The 16,235-nt window shown below is 60.7% G+C and overlaps 1 protein-coding gene across 1 annotated transcript in view; it reads right to left on the bottom strand.

Moving 5' to 3' along the window:
* The window catches only part of TNFRSF8 (TNF receptor superfamily member 8), a 39,842-nt gene that overhangs the window by 10,877 nt on the left and 12,730 nt on the right, over nucleotides 1-16,235 (bottom strand). Inside the window, exons 2-8 of the mRNA XM_055138258.1 lie at nucleotides 13,705-13,783; nucleotides 8,874-8,996; nucleotides 7,068-7,220; nucleotides 6,181-6,256; nucleotides 4,504-4,661; nucleotides 2,482-2,595; nucleotides 1,159-1,314 (exon numbers count right to left, since the gene is read on the bottom strand). Coding sequence (XP_054994233.1) covers nucleotides 1,159-1,314; nucleotides 2,482-2,595; nucleotides 4,504-4,661; nucleotides 6,181-6,256; nucleotides 7,068-7,220; nucleotides 8,874-8,996; nucleotides 13,705-13,783 — 859 coding nt within the window. The remainder of the gene's footprint in view (nucleotides 1-1,158; nucleotides 1,315-2,481; nucleotides 2,596-4,503; nucleotides 4,662-6,180; nucleotides 6,257-7,067; nucleotides 7,221-8,873; nucleotides 8,997-13,704; nucleotides 13,784-16,235) is intronic.

Raw genomic sequence — 16,235 nt, 5'->3', positions numbered from 1 at the left:
CCCTGCAGGAGAAGCTCAGCGTCGCACTGCGGGGAGAAATGCTGGGAGCGCCCGTCTGTCTGTCTGAGCCTCAGGCACAGGCTGCGCTGACTGGCATCAGCCCGGACAGGCATCCTAAGAGTCAGCCCGTGGCCCTTGGCTCTCTCGCTGTCCCCTTCCAGGACCCTTCCCCGGCCGCTCGGTAGCAATGTCTGGGCTCTGCAGGGGAGCTCGCCTCCGTCCGCAGACACGGGGCTGGTGGCCCCTGTGGGTTTCCTGGCACCCACAGGAAGGGCCTCGTGGGGCACCCGGAACTGCAGGGCGTCGGGGAGCCCCGCTTGTCCCTGCCCTCAGCAGACTAGCAGGAGATCAAGGCCCCTGGGGCGGGGCACCGGCCAGCGAGGGATCCCCCCACGCACCCCGGTTCCGGTGAGCTCTGCCAGGCGGTGCTGCCTCCCCTCCACCCCGACTCCCAGGCCCAGCACCCGCGAGGCAGCACCTACAAACTGACCACCCTTGGCAGGAGCAGCTACGCCGTCCAACCCCCGGCCCAGCTTGAGCCCGGGGGTCTGTAAGCTCAGCCCCTCGTGCCGCAGGAATGGGTTTGGGGGAAGCACACCCCTTGGCTTCATGTTACTTCCCATCAATTTTCTTTTGCTGGGGCCGGAGCGATAGCACAGCGGGTAGGGCGTTTGCCTTGCACGCAGCCGACCCGGGTTCGATCCCCGGCATCCCATATGGTCCTCCAAGCACCGCCAGGAGTAATTCCTGAGTGCAGAGCCAGGAGTAACCCCTGAGCATCACTGGGTGTGACCAAAAAAGAAAAAAAAATTTTTCTTTTGCTTCTTTTTCCTGGGGGGGGGGCATACCCAGCGATGCTCAGGGTTTACTGCTGGTTCTGCACTCTGGGATTACTCCTGGCAGTGCTCAGGGGACCCTACGGGGTGCCGGGGATCGAACTCCTGTCGGTCACGTACAAGAGAAGTGCCCTGGACCTGCCCTGCAGGCGGCATCTCCCCACACCTCCCCGCGGGTGCCCCAAGTCCACAGAACAGCCTCGACACTCCCCCAGGCCCATGAGAAGCAGCCTCGAACCCCGCCTGTGACCAGCAGGGTCAAAGGCGACCCACGGGGGCGGGGGCGGGAACAGAGCCAAGCCCAGAGGACCCAGGCGCCTACCCTGGAGTTTGGCGACGGTCCCCAGCGGGCAGCTGGGGCGGGGGACGCAGCGGGCACAGGAGTTGGCAGCGGACGTGGCGCAGACCAGGCCGGGGCGGCAGGCGCAGACGCGGGAGGCGTTCCAGAAGCAGGGGGTCTTCTCCACCAGGTCCTTGTCTGCGCGCAGGGAGGGCTGCTGAGGGGCGCGCACGGCCAGGGCGGCCCTTTCCGAAGCTCGGGGAGGGACCTGGGCCTCTCCGGGCTCCTGGGCGCCCCCGGCCACACCCATGGTGACAGGAGTGCAGTGGCAGGGCAGGAGGGGTGCCAGGAGAAGTCTGGGGGTGGCCGCCAGCTCTCCCTGGGGGCTCCATGGCCCTCCCCATCTGAGAAGATGTGGCAGACGCGACACGGGACCCCCGGGCCAGAGCCAGGGGACAGTCCCCGGACAGTGGAGGAGAAGCTCCTTCAGAGGCCGCAGAGCTGCTGCGCTGCCCGAACCCAGGGCTGAAGTGCCCAGGGCTGGTCCCTGGAGGCCTCGGGCCCCCCTGGGCACCCCCCAAGCGCCACCCCCAAGCAGAGCCAGGAGTGGGCCTTGGCACTTCTACAGTGCCCCCAAACAAACACAAGGTCACAAAAACCAACACCCTGAAGTAAAATGGGCCCCACGAGCTCGCTCAGCAGGATGAGTGCTCAGTGCTCAGTGCTCAGCTCCAGTCCCCTGAGCACTGCCGGGAGAGACCCCCAGGCAGAGTCAGGAGCAGCCCTGAGCAGTGCCAGGCGTGGCCCCGATACCGCCACCACCCCCAAATCAATAAACATAAAATAAAAGGGGCCGTAGAGATAGTACAGCAGGAGGGAGCTTGCCTTGCATGCGGCTGACCCGGGTTTGATCCCCACCATCCCATAGAGTCCCCCAGGCCCCGCCAAGAGAAATTCCTGAGCACAGGGCCAGGAGTAACACTCTGCACCTCCGATGTATGGGGGAACTCGAAACCCTGGACCAAGGGACACTGGGATGGTCTCAGCGTGCCCGGGGCTGCCCACGGCACTCCAGGGCCAGCACGGAGGACAGGCAGAGCCAGGAGCCACACGAACACCTCGGTGCTGGACCTGCCCCCTGCCAGGGGCCTTTGCAACTTCTCCAGCTGCCCTGCGCCTCACTCCCTCATCTGTGAAATGGGACGATGGGACAGTCCGCACCTAGGAGGGTGCCCAGGACACAGGAGCCGAGTCCAGCACAGGCAGGAACGGGCCAACACCTGGTCCCAGGAAAGCGCAGGAAGAGGGGACCACCCCCCTCCCCCGTACCCCAGCAAGCCCCCAGGACGGGGCGCGGGCCCTCACCTTGAGAGCAGCTCACACAGGCCATGCAGCGGCCGGTCCTGTCCAGGTAGTAGTCGGGGTCGCACTGCTTCCGGCAGTGGGGGGACCCCGGAGGGCAGGGCTGCGGGGGCCGCCCTGCGGGGAGAAGCAGAGAGAATCCAGGCACCAGCAAGTGCCTCGGCACCCCCACCCCTGCAGCCTCCGCAAACGCCAGAGCGGGACTACGCGTGGCCATGCACCGCGGGGCAGCCGAGCTCAGGGAGCTGGGAAAGGCGACAGTGACCGAGACAGGGACCCCGCACGGGACGGACGTCACGGCCAGCTCAGAGACGGTGGGCACAGACCCTACATGTGCAAGGACGAGGGCGCACGGCAGCCCAGGAGGACCGGCCACTCAGTAAGCCTGTGGGTCCAGCGGAGAGCCCCACGGACACTTCGTTGGGCTACTAATTTTGTTGTTGTTGTTGTTTTGTGTTTTGGTTTGGTTTGGTTTTGGTTTTTTTTTTTTTTTTGCTTTTTGAGTCACTCCCAGCGATGCACAGGGGTTATTCCTGGCTCTGTGCTCAGGAATTACTCCTGGCGGTGCTCGGGGGGACCATATGGGATGCTGGGAATCGAACTCGGGTCGGCTGCATGCAAGGCAAACGCCCTCCCCGCTGTGCTATTGCTCCAGCCCCTCGTTGGGCTATTGGTTTTCTTTTTTTTTTTTAATTTCTCCTTCTGGTTTTTGGGTCACACCTGGCGATGCTCAGGGCTTCCTCCTGGCTCTGTGCTCAGGAGTCACTCCTGACAGACTCAGGAGATGCCGGGGATCGAACCCAGGTCAGCGGCGAGTTAGGCAAATGCCCTACCGGCCACTGTTCCCATTTTTAACAGCGTTTTTGTTTGTTACTGTCCTAGGGGCCGCTCCCCGGGCCTCGTGCCGGCAAGACACGTGCATGCCAGGGAGCGATCCCGGCCCTTGCTTTTACTTGTGTCAGGGCCACCCACGGGGTGTGGGGGAGCTGGGGGTGGACTCGGGGTCTCTCACCTGCCAGGCATGTGAGTCACCCCTGGGGCCCACCCCAGCCGTCGCCCATGCAAACACATTAGATACAGCCCTGCCCGAACCACAACCACACCCGGAGGGCAAGGGATGGCAGTAGGTGGTAGGCGGGAGGGTTGGGGGAGAGGGGGCCTGGGGGAGAGGGGGTCTGGGGGAGAGGGCAGAGCAGGCGGGGGTGGGGACGGTTCATGGCGATAAAGGGAAAGACGCGTGAAGTCGAACACAGGCCGGAGTGAAAACGGAGAAACCAGAGCTGGGGCTGCCTTAATACGCGAGACTCTCCTCTCTGAATAACGTCATGCAGAGAACACGGCACAGCAGAGAACTGGGGGGCAGGGGACCCCAAACAAGACGGGGGCTGGGAGCGACAGCACAGCGGGGAGGGCGTTTGCCTGCACGTGGCTGACCTGGTCGGATCCCCGGCATCCCTTATGGTCCCCAGGCAGCACCAGGAGTGATTCCTGAGTGCAGAGCCAGGAGTAACCCCTGAGCATCACAGCCCTGAGCCCCCAACCCCCGCCAAAAAAAAAATAGTCCATAACACTGCAGGACAAAGGGTCTCTTTGTGAGACATCCCGCAACTGATATAAGCCGGCGATGCCCCGAGAAACGGAGACACACGCACACCACCCCGCTCTCGGCCCCTCGCCGCTGTGCTTGGAGAGGGCGCCCCGAAGAGCCGGCCACGCCGTGGACACGGACAGCGTCAGGCGCCTGCGTGGAGAAGCCACCAGGAGCCCACGGAAACCAGGGAGTCCAGTGGACACCCCCAGAGGCTCACCGGCTCCACGGCCACACACGCAGCCACACACGCAGCCACACACACGAACACGCAAGCACCCACGCATTCCCTCGGCTCTGAGGGAGTCCACAGCAGTCAGTCCCGGGACCCCCCTCCCGCCACACAGGCCGTCAGCCCTGCTCACGGCCACCTGCCCGGAACCGCGCCCGCGGGCCCCCGCCAGCAGACACGGCCCTGACTTCTCTGGAGCAGTTACCTGCGTGTGGATCCGCACTGGGCTTCCCCACAGGGGAGGGTGAGTGGGTCCTTTCAGAAGCATTTTCTGGGGCCAAGGGGGTGTCCCCTTCGAGAAGTGTGGTCCTGGCCTTGGGGTCAGCCTGGGAGGTCAGGAAGGGCTTGGCTGGGTGCAGGTCACTGCAGGAAGGAAGGCCAAGAGGGGGCTGACCGTCATCAAAGGGGGGAAGGAGGTCTGTGCTGGGCCCAGCGGACGAGCACTAGGGCTCTGGGGGCCCACCTGCAACCACACGGTCACAAGTTCAACTCCCTGGTGACCCACGTGTGCCTAGCATGCTCGATTGTGACTCCACCATCTGGAATCCGTGGTGCCACAGGGTCGACCACAAAAAGGGAAGCCGCCAGCTCCAATCAGCAGTAAGACCACAAAGATGCGAGGGACTCAGAGAGAGGGCACAGGGACGGCAGCGCAGGCCCTGAAGGGAGCCCCAGTGGTTTCCCCAACCTCAGGGTGCCCTGGGGAACCCCCCGCACCACCGGGTCCGAGCAGCACCACATCCTCAGGCTCCTGCATTGCATCACCAGCCCGGCTGGCTGGAAACCATGGGGAGGGGCTCTCGGGGCTCCTGAGTACCACATGGGGGACCCTTAACCCCCCAGCAAGAGACGCAGCTGCCAGGAGTGTGGCCTGAGCTGGGCGCGTGCGAGCACCACAGCCCAGTGTGTGTGTGTGTGTGTCTGTGTGTGTGTGTGTCTGTGTGTGTGTCTGTGTGTGTGTCTGTGTGTGTGTGTGGCACTGCCCCGCCCACAGCATCTTGACAACAGCAAAGGGAAGAAGGTGGGAGAGGAATAAAAATAAATAAAGGTGGGCTGGGGTGATAGCACAGTGGGGAGGGCGTTTGCCTTGCACCACCCAGGTTCAATTCCCAGCATCCCATATGGTCCCCCGAGCACCGCCAGGAGTAATTCCTGAGTGCAGAGTCAGGAGCAACCCCTGTGCATCGCCAGGTGTGACCCAAAAAAATAATAATAATAATAAATAAATAAATAGGGGTCAGAGCTATAGGACAAAGGCAGGGCCCTTGCCCAGCACACAGCCGGCCCATGTTCGATCCCCAGCATCCCATATGGTCCTCCGAGCCCTGCCAGGAGTGATCCCTGAGCGCAGTGCCTGGAATAAGCCCTGAGCACTGCTGGACATGGCCCCCTTCCAAAATAATCACTGTAGCATTGTCATCCCGTTGCTCATCAATTTGCTCGAGTGGGCACCAGTAACATCTCCATTGTGAGACTTGCAGTTACTGTTTTTGGCATATGGAATATGGCACGGGGAGCTTGCCAGGCTCTGCCATGCAGACGAGATACTCTCGGTAGCTTGCTAAATAATTAAAAAAAATTTTGACAAGGAGAGATAAGGGGTGTGGCCCAAAACCAAGAGGAGGGTTGAGCTCAGGGTTAGGTCCCCCGAGAAGGGCTCTAGACCCCACCCCAACCCTGCCCCTGCAGGCCACTGCCCCTCTGTGGGAACAAGGCATGGACACTCTCTCCCCAGTGCTCAGGGCAGGCTAGCACACAGGTGGGGCGGGGCTGAGGGCTCTGCAGAGAGTCCAGACACCCCGCTGAGCTGCACCCACAGCCCATCCCACAGTGCTCTGAAGGCCCAAAGAAGGTCAGCCAGAGGGCAGCGCGCGGGGGTCACCTGGCTGGGTGTCCGAGGTCCTCTGAGCTGATCTCTGATGCAGGTGGCCCACAGATGGTGTCGCTCTCCGCAGTGCCTGCAACAGGGACAACGCAGTCTCCAGACGGGGTGCAGATCCAGGACCCTCCCCCCACCTCCGAGAAGAGGCCCCAGGACCTTTGCAAATAGGAGCCAGGCCAGGGAGCTGGGGAGAAGTCATGGTCATCCATGTGTGCCCAGCACCGGGCCCTAATTTCCCACAGAGAAGCTCAGCATCTGTGTGTGGGGCTGGCACACTGCCTACCCCGTCTCCGGAGGGGCCACGGGCTCAGGTGGGACCCATCAGCCAATCAGTTTCATGTCTGACCAAAAGACACATCGCTGGGGGGTGAGCAGGGGACCCCATCTGTGCAGTGAGCTGAATGTCAAGGTTTGGTCTGACTGCTGGACAGGTCAGGGAGTGCAGCTCTCATGCACCGTGGCGAGGGAAGGAGGAAGCCAGCACGGCACTACTGGTAGTTCTGTGTCAGGCAGATCAACAAGGAGATCAACATGAGGGAAAACACTGTGTTTCTGGATCAAGCCAGGCCTGAAGCTATCATGAGAAATTCTCAGAGTTTTTCAGTCACAGGAGCTCCCCGAATCCAAGGGGGAGTAAAGTGGGATCTGGTTCCTTGGACCTCAAAGAGGCCTGAAGAAAACAGAAGCCAAGTGGAGATGAAAGAGAGACCAAGGGTATCTGCTACCCCGCCAAGCCACCGTTCATCATCTTCTCTGCACACGGCTGCTGTGTAGATGAACAAGGAGCCCGAAATGTGCCTGGCGTAGTAAGTGCTCAATAAACAGCATGTCCTGCTTCCCTGAGCACTCCTGTCCTCTGGGTCTGGGCAGCAGGTGGGGGCACGAACCTTGGAACTTGACAATCAAGCCAGGGGGACAGACGGAGTGGGGTGCGCAGCGGGCACAGGAGTTGGTGACGGGCGTGACACAGAACAGGCCGGGGCGGCAGGCGCAGACGCGGGAGGCGTTCCATGAGCAGGGCGACATCTCCACCAGGTCATCTGTGGGCACGGAGGGGTCACAGGAGCTAGCTGAACAGCCCTGGGAGGGGCCGGCAGGCGGGGCGCCTGTGTGTGGCCCCCTACTCACCAAGCAGGCCTGGGGGCAGTGGGGTCCATCCTGTATCCCCAACCTGCATGCCTGGGCATCACTAAAGTACTCAGGGGTCACTCTCGGTGGGACTCAGGGGGCCATACGGGGTGCCAGGATCAGACCTGGACCAGCTGCAGGCACGGCAAGGGCCTTGCGCACTGCACAATCTCTCTTGCCCCAGATGGGGCTTTTTGATGCTGGGGATCAGACTCAGGACTCGTGCCCAGGGCAAACAGGAGCTTTACCACGGAGCCACATACCTGGTCCTACTGCTTGGACTTTTTTTTTGGGGGGGGGGGTCACACCTGGCGATGCTCAGGAGTTACTCCTGGCTCTACACGCAGGAATTACTCCTGGCAGTGTTTGGGGTGCCATATGGGACGCGGGGATTGAACCCTGGTTGGTTGCATGCAAGGCAAACCCGCTCTGGCTCCAAAAATCTGGCTCATTTTATAAGGAGCATCTATGACGTACGTTTAAGAAAATGCGGTCAGTTGATTTCAAATTTTGTTTTTGTTTTTGGTTTTTTTTGCTTTTTGGGTCATACCCAGCGATGCAAAGGGGTCACTCCTGGCTCTGCACTCAGGAATTAACCGTGGCAGTGCTCAGGGGACCATATGGGATGCTGGGAATCGAACCCAGGTTGGCCACGTGCAAGGCAAACGCCCTCCCCGCTGTGCTATCGCTCCAGCCCCTCGATTTCAAATTTTAAACCTTCATCAGAGACAGGCTGACCTAAACAAAGAGGAATGACAAGCAGACATCCACGCACAGACCAGGAAATGAACGACAGAGGCGAGGGGGCAGAGGGCCAGAGCACGCGCTCGGCACGCCAGACACCAGAGTTTGCTCCCTGTGGCACGGCCACGGCCACAGCTCGGTCCCTGAGCACTCACAGGAGTGAGCCCGGGCACTGCCAGGTGTGACCCCCAACAAGCAAACAGAAGAAGAAATTCACTAGAGAAGCTACTGCCAGGGTTTGCTGGGCCACTTGAGGGAAGGACAGACGGGCCGGTCACACCACCCACTCAGGGCGCAGGTTCCAAAGGGATGTGTTTTACCTTCGGAAGGCCCTCAACTTCACTAAGCCTCAGTTTCCCCACCAGGAAATAATCATCCCCTCGGGTTTTGCAAAGACTAAACTCTCTCAACATGAGCTTGAGGGGCTGGAGCGATAGCACAGCGGGGAGGGCGTTTGCCCTGCATGCAGCAGACCAGGGTTCGATTCCCAGCGTCCCATATGGTCCCTTGAGCACTGCCAGGAGTAATTCCTGAGTGCATGAGCTAGGAGTAGCCCTTGTGTATTGCTGAGTGTGACCCAAAAAGCCGAAAGAAAAAAAATTTAAACGTGAGCTTGAGAACAGCCCTCAGTCTGTCTCTAAAAAAGCGAGAACACTAAAGACCATGGCTGGTCGCCACTCACAAATCCTGAGAGATAAACTGAGGCACGGGAGCCCCAGTCCGGAATACAGGCGCCAAATCTCAAAGCTCCCTGCAGATTCTCCTCGCCGGGGGGAGGGAGGTGGGGGGGAGGTGGGGAGGGGTCCGTGCTGAGCCCTCACCTCGAGAGCAGCCCACACAGGCCGTGCAGCGCCCAGCCGGGCTCAGGTAGTAGTCGGGGTCGCAGCGTTTCCGTTTCCGGCAGTGGGCAGCCTGCTGCGGGCACGGCTGCTGTGGGATGTGTCCTGGCAGAAAAGACCAGAGAAGTGGCCGCTCAGGCGGCCTTGGCCAGGGCCTCCTTCCCCACCCCCCACCTCGCACCTGCACCCCCCACCCCTGCTCCGTGCCAAGTTAGTCCAGATCTCGGAGAGAGACATTGGTGGCCCCGAGGCCCGCCCCTGCCTCGGTAGCCCACGGGACCGCTCCGCATGGCGGGTCAGAAACGCCTCAGGGGTGAAGGAGAAGAGACTCAGTAGGTGACGACTTTGCAAAAAGGATGAAGCGGGGTGGGGGGGAGCATCGGGACAGATCACGCTCTGTCCCTGACCCCCACGTAAGGGGTGGGGGTGTGCATGGCGTGGACCACCAGAGCAAGGAGTCAGGGAGTGTCCCGGACTCTCCCTAGGTACCACTGGGTACCCAGGGACCCGGTGTGGTCCACAGCTCAGTTACCGGGATGAGCTTCAGAATCCAGGCAAGCCAATCAAAAGACCCCAGCCTTTCCAGCAATATAATTGGTTCAGGATGAGCACATGACCCAAGCAGGCCAATCAGAATACAGCTTCCCTACGCACACGTGACCCGTTACCATCTCCCAAATCTACCGGGAAGGCGCCTGTATTCAGGGATTCCTTGCTGATGTGAAGAGCTGCGTTGCCTGCACTCACTGTCTGCTGCCTTGCGTGTGGGCAGGACCTTCCTGGGAAGGAGGCCACTCAGAGGTCACTCCGAGGCGGTTTGGGAGGAGAGTGGACTCCTCCTCGGGAGTCAGATGAACTTGAGGAACTCATTCATATAAGCTTAAGGCACCAGGGGTTCCTCTGTTATTGAATCAGTTCTTACCCTTCTGTTTTTTTGGGGGGGTGTTCTAAATGAGTTGGCTGATGGAAGTCTAGACTAGAAGTTTTGGGGGGGGTGTTAGGGGAAAGGAGCACATCCAGCAGGTGCTCAGGAGTACCCCAGGCTCTGCACCCAGGAATCACTTCCAGAGGTGCTGGAGGAACCACATGGGATGCCGGGAATCAAACTCAGGCTAGCCATGAGCAAGGCAAATGCCCTGCCCGCTGTACTATCTCTCCCGCCCCAAGACCAGGAGTTGTTGGTTGTTTTTTTTTTTTTAATATGTCTTAAGCCCCTGGTCAGTGTGAGGAAACCGCTGGACACTGGTTAGAATTGTATTTGTGGGGCTGGAGTGATAGCACAGCGGGTAGGACGTTTGCCTTGCACGCGGCCAACCCGGGTTTGAATCCTAGCATCCTGTATGGTCATCACCGCCAGGGGTGGTTCCTGAGTGCATAGCCAGGAGTAATCCCTGTGCATTGCCAGGTGCAACTCAAAAAGCAAAAAAAAAAAAAAAAAAAAGCATTGTATTTGTAAGTGTATAACACAAAATGCATGGGGTAACAAGGGCTCTGGGCTGTGTTGGAATGTGGTTATCAAAGCATTCAAAATTAGGATCTATATGTGAGTTTTTGTACTCACTAAGATCAAGTAACAGGGTCGGAGGATAGTACAAGAGTGCTCGGCACTACCCTTGCAGAAGGCCACTCTGGGGTTAACTCCCAGCCACGTATGGCCCCTGCAGCCCCACCAGGAACTCAGTTCCAGACCGAATCTGCACCCCTCTCCCACTATCTGCTCCTCTCCACACCCCAGGATCTTCACCCAGTTCCCCCAGTTCCTGAGGAACATTCAGCTCCAGATCTTTCAGGCCCCGCTAAGCCGAAGGGAGAATGAGAAAGGGCTGGAGCACGTGCTGTGCATGCAGGAGCCCCGGGCTCAGCCCTAGTACCTCATGGGCCCCTGATCACCGCTGGGAGTACTGGCCCAAAAGAATCAAGAAATCCAGGGGCCAGAGTAATAGTACAGCGGGTAGGGCATTTGCCTTGCATGCGGCTGACCCAGGTTCGATCCCCAGCATCCCATATGATCCCCCAAACCGCCAGGAGAGATTCCTGAGTGCAGAGCCAGGAGTAATCCCTGAGCATTGCTGGGCATGACCCAGAGAGCCAAAACAAACAAAACAAATTGAAAGAAGAAGAATCCAGAAATCCAGAACTTAGTCTTACTCTTAAGTTCTTCCCCATATGGGGCACTCCTTTTCCTTTCTCTTCTACTTTCTAGTAAACTTTTCTACTTTCTTCTTAACTAAATAAAGTTTATTTTTAAAAACTTTCTACTTTCAGGGCTGGAGCGATAGCACAGCGGGTAGGGCATTTGCCTTGCACGCGGCTGACCTGGGTTCGATTCCCAGCATCCCATTTGGTTCCCTGAGCACCGCCAGGAGTGATTCCTGAGTGCAGAGCCAGGAGTAACCCCTGTGCATCGCCAGGTGTGACCCAAAAAGAAAAAAAAAACTTTTCTACTTTATAAAAAAAAAACAAATCCATAAATCCACATTTTATGCTCTCACCACACCCCCTTTCTTCCTCAGACAATTTCTGCTCAGCCTTAAGACTCCCTTAGACACCACATCCTCCAGGAAGCCTTCCATGAATGCTCCAACCAGGACAGGGCCCCTGCAATGTATGGATGGCCCCAGCTCCCCGAGTCCTCTCCCAGATGCAACCGCCTGCTGCTGCTGACAAATCCTGAGAGGCTGACCCGGGCTGCCCTGAGAGAATGCCCCTCGCAGGGCCCAGGGCAGGGCCTCTGGCCTCCCGGAGCCTGAGGTGGACATTTGCGCTTTCTCCTGGTGCTCTGAAGTTGAGCTGAAAGACACTGGGGTCCCCATGGTGCCTAAGGAGGAGAACTGCACACGGGAGGGACGGGGGGCTGGCTACTGGCTGCCCCTGACGCAAACCAGCAGGTGCCTGGGGATCGGCTGTCAAGAGGCTGCAAGGGCAGTGCAGGTCTGCAGCGGGGGCGGGGACACGGTGACACCAAAACGTCTGGCTCTCAAAGGCCACCCGCTTCCTTCCTCTGCCAGCCCGCCCCCTCAGCCCAGCGCTGATTGCAGGGCCGGGCAAATGTCAGAAATTTCCCCGGCGCGGAAGGAGGGTTTCTGTGGCTTTCTCCTTTCCCTCCCTGGCTTGCCCGGAAGCACAAGGGCAATAAAACTCCAAGAAAATGCCCTACAGGGTGGGGTGCTCGGCCCCCCTCGGCCCCCGCGGCCGCGTTACTCTCCACCAGACCCCGGGGCCTGAGGCCTGCCTCCCTGTGCTGGGCCCGAGGCCTGTGGAGAGTCTCGGTGTCGCCGGCCACCTGTCTGCCGTCACAGGCCATGAAGGGGGTGTGCGGGCAGCAGCGGGGGTGCTCTGGGCACAAAGGACCGGAGATGGGGGGACTTGGGGGGACTTGGGGGTGGCCAGAGATCCCAAACCAGCGGCTCTAGTAGCAGGGCCAAGGGGCCGGTGAGCCGGGCTGGGCCTGCAGGAAGTGCGGACAGAGCGAGAAGGGAAGGGGTGGTCGCGCTGAGTAGGGGTCCTCCTCCCGAGTCAAGTTGGAGCCCTGCCCCCCAGTGTAACTGCACTTGGAAACAGACTTGGGGGCGTGGGGGGAATTAAGTCAAAGGCGTCATAAGGATGGAGCCCCGATCCAGAAGGGTTAGTGGCCTTAGAAGAAAAGAAGGATCTCTCTCTGTCTCTTTCTCTGTCTCTGTCTCTCTCTGTCTCTGTCTGTCTCTATCGCTCTGTCTCTGTCTGTCTCTGTCTCTGTTTGTCTCTCTCTGTCTATCTGTCTGTCTGTCTGTCTCTGTCTCTCTCTCTTTCTTTTCCATTTTGGGGTCTCATCGACGGTGCTCGGGGCTTCCTCCTGGCTCTGCACCCAGGGATCACTCCTGGCGGGCTCGGAGAACTATGTAGGATTCCGGAGCTTGAACCCAGGTAGGCTGCGTGCAAGACAAAGGCCCTCCCGGTGGACTATTGCTCTGTCTCTTTCTCTCTCTGTCCGTCTGTGTCTGTCTGTCTCTCTCTCTCTCTTTCTCTCTGTCTCTCTCGACCCTGAACTTTCAGCCTGAGAAGGATGGGGGCCCCCACCTCACCGACCCCCCATCTGTCGTGTCTCTCCGGCGGGGGGAGTCCAGCAAGGCCGGCAGCTGCTGGGCGGGGGGGGCGGGGGGGCAGGGAGGAAGGAGACGGCAGCAGAGGTCACAGGTCACGGTGGTGGGAGGTGGGGTGGGGTCCTGGGGATCAGTAGTGGGTGCCAAGGCCCAAGCACTGAGACAGCCGGCCCCTCTGTCCTCAAACCCAGGGGCGATGCGTGTCCCCCCTTCCCCACAGGGACTGGCGGTGACTCACTCTTGGAAACAGGAAATATCCATTTCTTCCCCCAGAGCTTCCCTCTGCCCTCGGTGCCCCCCGGGCCCTGCCCTTGTGCGGGACTGGGGTGCCCTCTGCTCCCCCCACGCCGTGGGCAGTGTGGCCGTCCCATCCCTGCCCAGGGCACAGCCGACTCTTGCCTTGGAGCCCGGGTCCCAGGTCAGAGCCTCCACTCAGCGAGGTCGCAGGGTGCGCCCGATTGCGGGGGGCTGTCCTAGGCCTCCCCCCTCGGCCTGAGCGGGGGGCTGGGGGCCGCTGAGCCCCCCGGAACAGGCATCCAGGGGCTCCAGAGCTCTGTGGGGGCTCAGCGGGCGGAGCCTGAGAGAAGACCCCGGGGCTCTGGCCTGCTCTGGCGTCCTGCACCCGGGCAGAGTCCAGGGACTCGCAGACCCACGGCTCACTCCACGGGGGCACCGGCAAGGGGCCAGGACCCCCGGAGGACCAGCCCGCCCCCACTCCTCCCCTGCCCACTCACCCTCAGGGCAGCGGCAGCAGCATCTCCCGGCCTGGTCCAAGTGGAAGCCCCCGGGACACGCCTCTCTGCAGGCTCGATCCTGCGGGAGAGCGGAGAGGCCCAGTGGGCAGAGAGCCCCGTCCTGCCCCCGTCCCAGGAGCCCGGGCCCGACTGAGTCCTGCCCGGCCCAGACCGAGAGACGCCCACTGAGGCCAGGACGGAAGCTCCAGGCTCCCTTCGAACCCGAGTTTGCTCAGAGCTCACAGCAGCAAACTCGCTCAGCCACTGTGGAACAGTAGCTGCCTCCTCCCTCTCTCCTCCTCCTTCACCCTCCTCCCCCCACCTTCCTCCCTCCTCCTGCCATCCCCCTCCTCCCTCCATCACCCCTTCCCTCCTCCCTTCATCACTCCTCCCTCCATCACCCCTCCCTCCTCCCTCCATCACCCTCCTCCTTCCCTCCATCACCCTCCTCCCTTCTCCCTCCATCACCTTCCTCCTTCCCTCCATCACCCTCCTCCCTCCTCCCTCCATCACCCACCTCCCTCCATCACCCTCCTCCTTCCCTCCATCACCCTCCTCCCTCCTCCCTCCATCACCCACCTCCCTCCATCACCCTCCTCCTTCCCTCCATCACCCTCCTCCCTTCTCCCTCCATGACCTTCCTCCTTCCCTCCATCACCCTCCTCCCTCCTCCCTCCATCACCCACCTCCCTCCATCACCCTCCTCCTTCCCTCCATCACCCTCCTCCCTCCTCCCTCCATCACCCTCCTCCCTCCATCACCCTCCTCCCTCCATCACCCTCTTCCCTCCCCCCTTCTCTTTCTATATTTTGTTGCTGTCGCGTGTGTGTGTTTGGGGCCGCATCCAGCAGTGCTCCGGGCCTTCCCCGTCTCTGAGCTCAGGAATTACGCCTGGGGGCCAGATGGGATGCCAGGGACCAACCCTGGGTCGGCCGCAGAGGAGGCAAGTGCCCACCCGCAGTGCTGTCGCCTGGTCCTTCCTCTCTCGTCCTCCATCTCACTCTCCTCCGCCCCGTCTGTCTCCTCTGCCCCTCCCGCCCTCCTCCTGCTGCAAAAGCCCCTCCATGCTCCTCCTCCTCCCTCCTGCTCCTCCACCCTTCTTTCCCTCCCTCTCTATCCACCTCCCATCCCTCCCCCGCCCTCCTGACCCTCCCTTGGATTACTTCACTGCCTCCTACCCGGCCTTTCTGGCGCAGATATTTTGGCCAGATTCCCTGTTGGCTGAAGTCTGGCATCACCATGCTGCCCGCTGAATCTCCACGGCGTGGAGCTGCCCCCCACACAGCCTCCCCCACACCGAGAGACAGGGCCCGGCTCCTGCCTGCCCGCACTCGCGGCTCTGCCGCACAGACCGCCTGCAGCCTGTGGCCTGAGTTCGCTCTGGCCGTGCCGTCCTCTCTGTCTCTGGCTATTCGGGTCACACCCGGCGATGCTCAGAGGTGACTCCTGGCCCCGCACACAGGAATCACTCCTGGGGGTGCTCGGGGGCCCTATGGGATGCGAGGGATCGAACCCGAGTCAGCCGCGTGCAAGGCAAACGCCCTCCCTGCTGTGCTATCGCGGCCCCGCACACCCTCCCTCGCATGGGACCTGGGTAATGACGGGCCTAAGAACAAGAGTCCCCGGCGTGGCCGCAGACGGCAGCTGCTCATCCATGTCCACTGCCTGCCTCGCTGCGTCCCTGTGGACCTTCTGTCTACCTGGCCCAATCTGGATGGACCCGCTTCCTTCCACCTCTGATCCCCCTGGACAGTGCTGCCGGAACATTCCAGAGCTTACACTCCATGCACGCAAGAATATGTTTCTGTTGGATGCTGATGGGGGGGGGGGGGGTCGAGGGGAAGTGGAGTGACAGTGACAGAAACGCTGAGTGCAGGTGGATTCTTGACTCTCCGTCTCCGTTTTGGGTCACACCCGGCGATGCGCAGGGGTGACTCCTGGCTCCGCACTCAGGAATTACTCCTGGCGGTGCTCGAGGGACCCTATGGGATGCCGGGGATCAAACCCGGGAGGGCTGCGTGCAAGGCAAACACGCTACCCGCTGTCCTACCGCTCCGGCTCTGGGAACCTGATCTTCTCCTGAATCCCGGGACTCCCGGAGCTGTGAGGGATAAGCACGGGGTGGTGAGGATACCTGAGTTTGGGCAAAATTCTGGCTTCTCTCCTGGTTTCACCTATTGATTCCCAGTTACAACCCTGGCCCGGCTGCTCCCTTTGCCAGGGCTGGGGGGTGAGGGGGTGCCCGTTGCTCACTGGTCACTTCCCAGCCCCACACCCTCCCTCCGAGGCAGCTGCAGGGATGAGGGATCCCAAATCACACACCAGTGTCTTTATAACACGACAGTCCTGGATGGCAACCCCGTGTTACAGACGAGGAAACTGAGGCTCCGAGAGGTGTGGTCACACAGCAAGGCCGTGTGGACATCACTGTGTCCCATTCACCCCCTCTCTGCCTATCTTTAAAATAAAAATGTGGGGACCAGGGTTGTGACCCAGGGGCAGAAAACTTGAGTGTAGCAAGACATCCTTGG

Source organism: Sorex araneus, chromosome 5, assembly GCF_027595985.1.
Source record: "Sorex araneus isolate mSorAra2 chromosome 5, mSorAra2.pri, whole genome shotgun sequence".
NCBI classification, from domain to species: Eukaryota; Metazoa; Chordata; class Mammalia; order Eulipotyphla; family Soricidae; genus Sorex; species Sorex araneus.
Note: the sequence above shows the minus strand (reverse complement) of the source record. Positions and strands in the feature narration are given on the sequence as shown.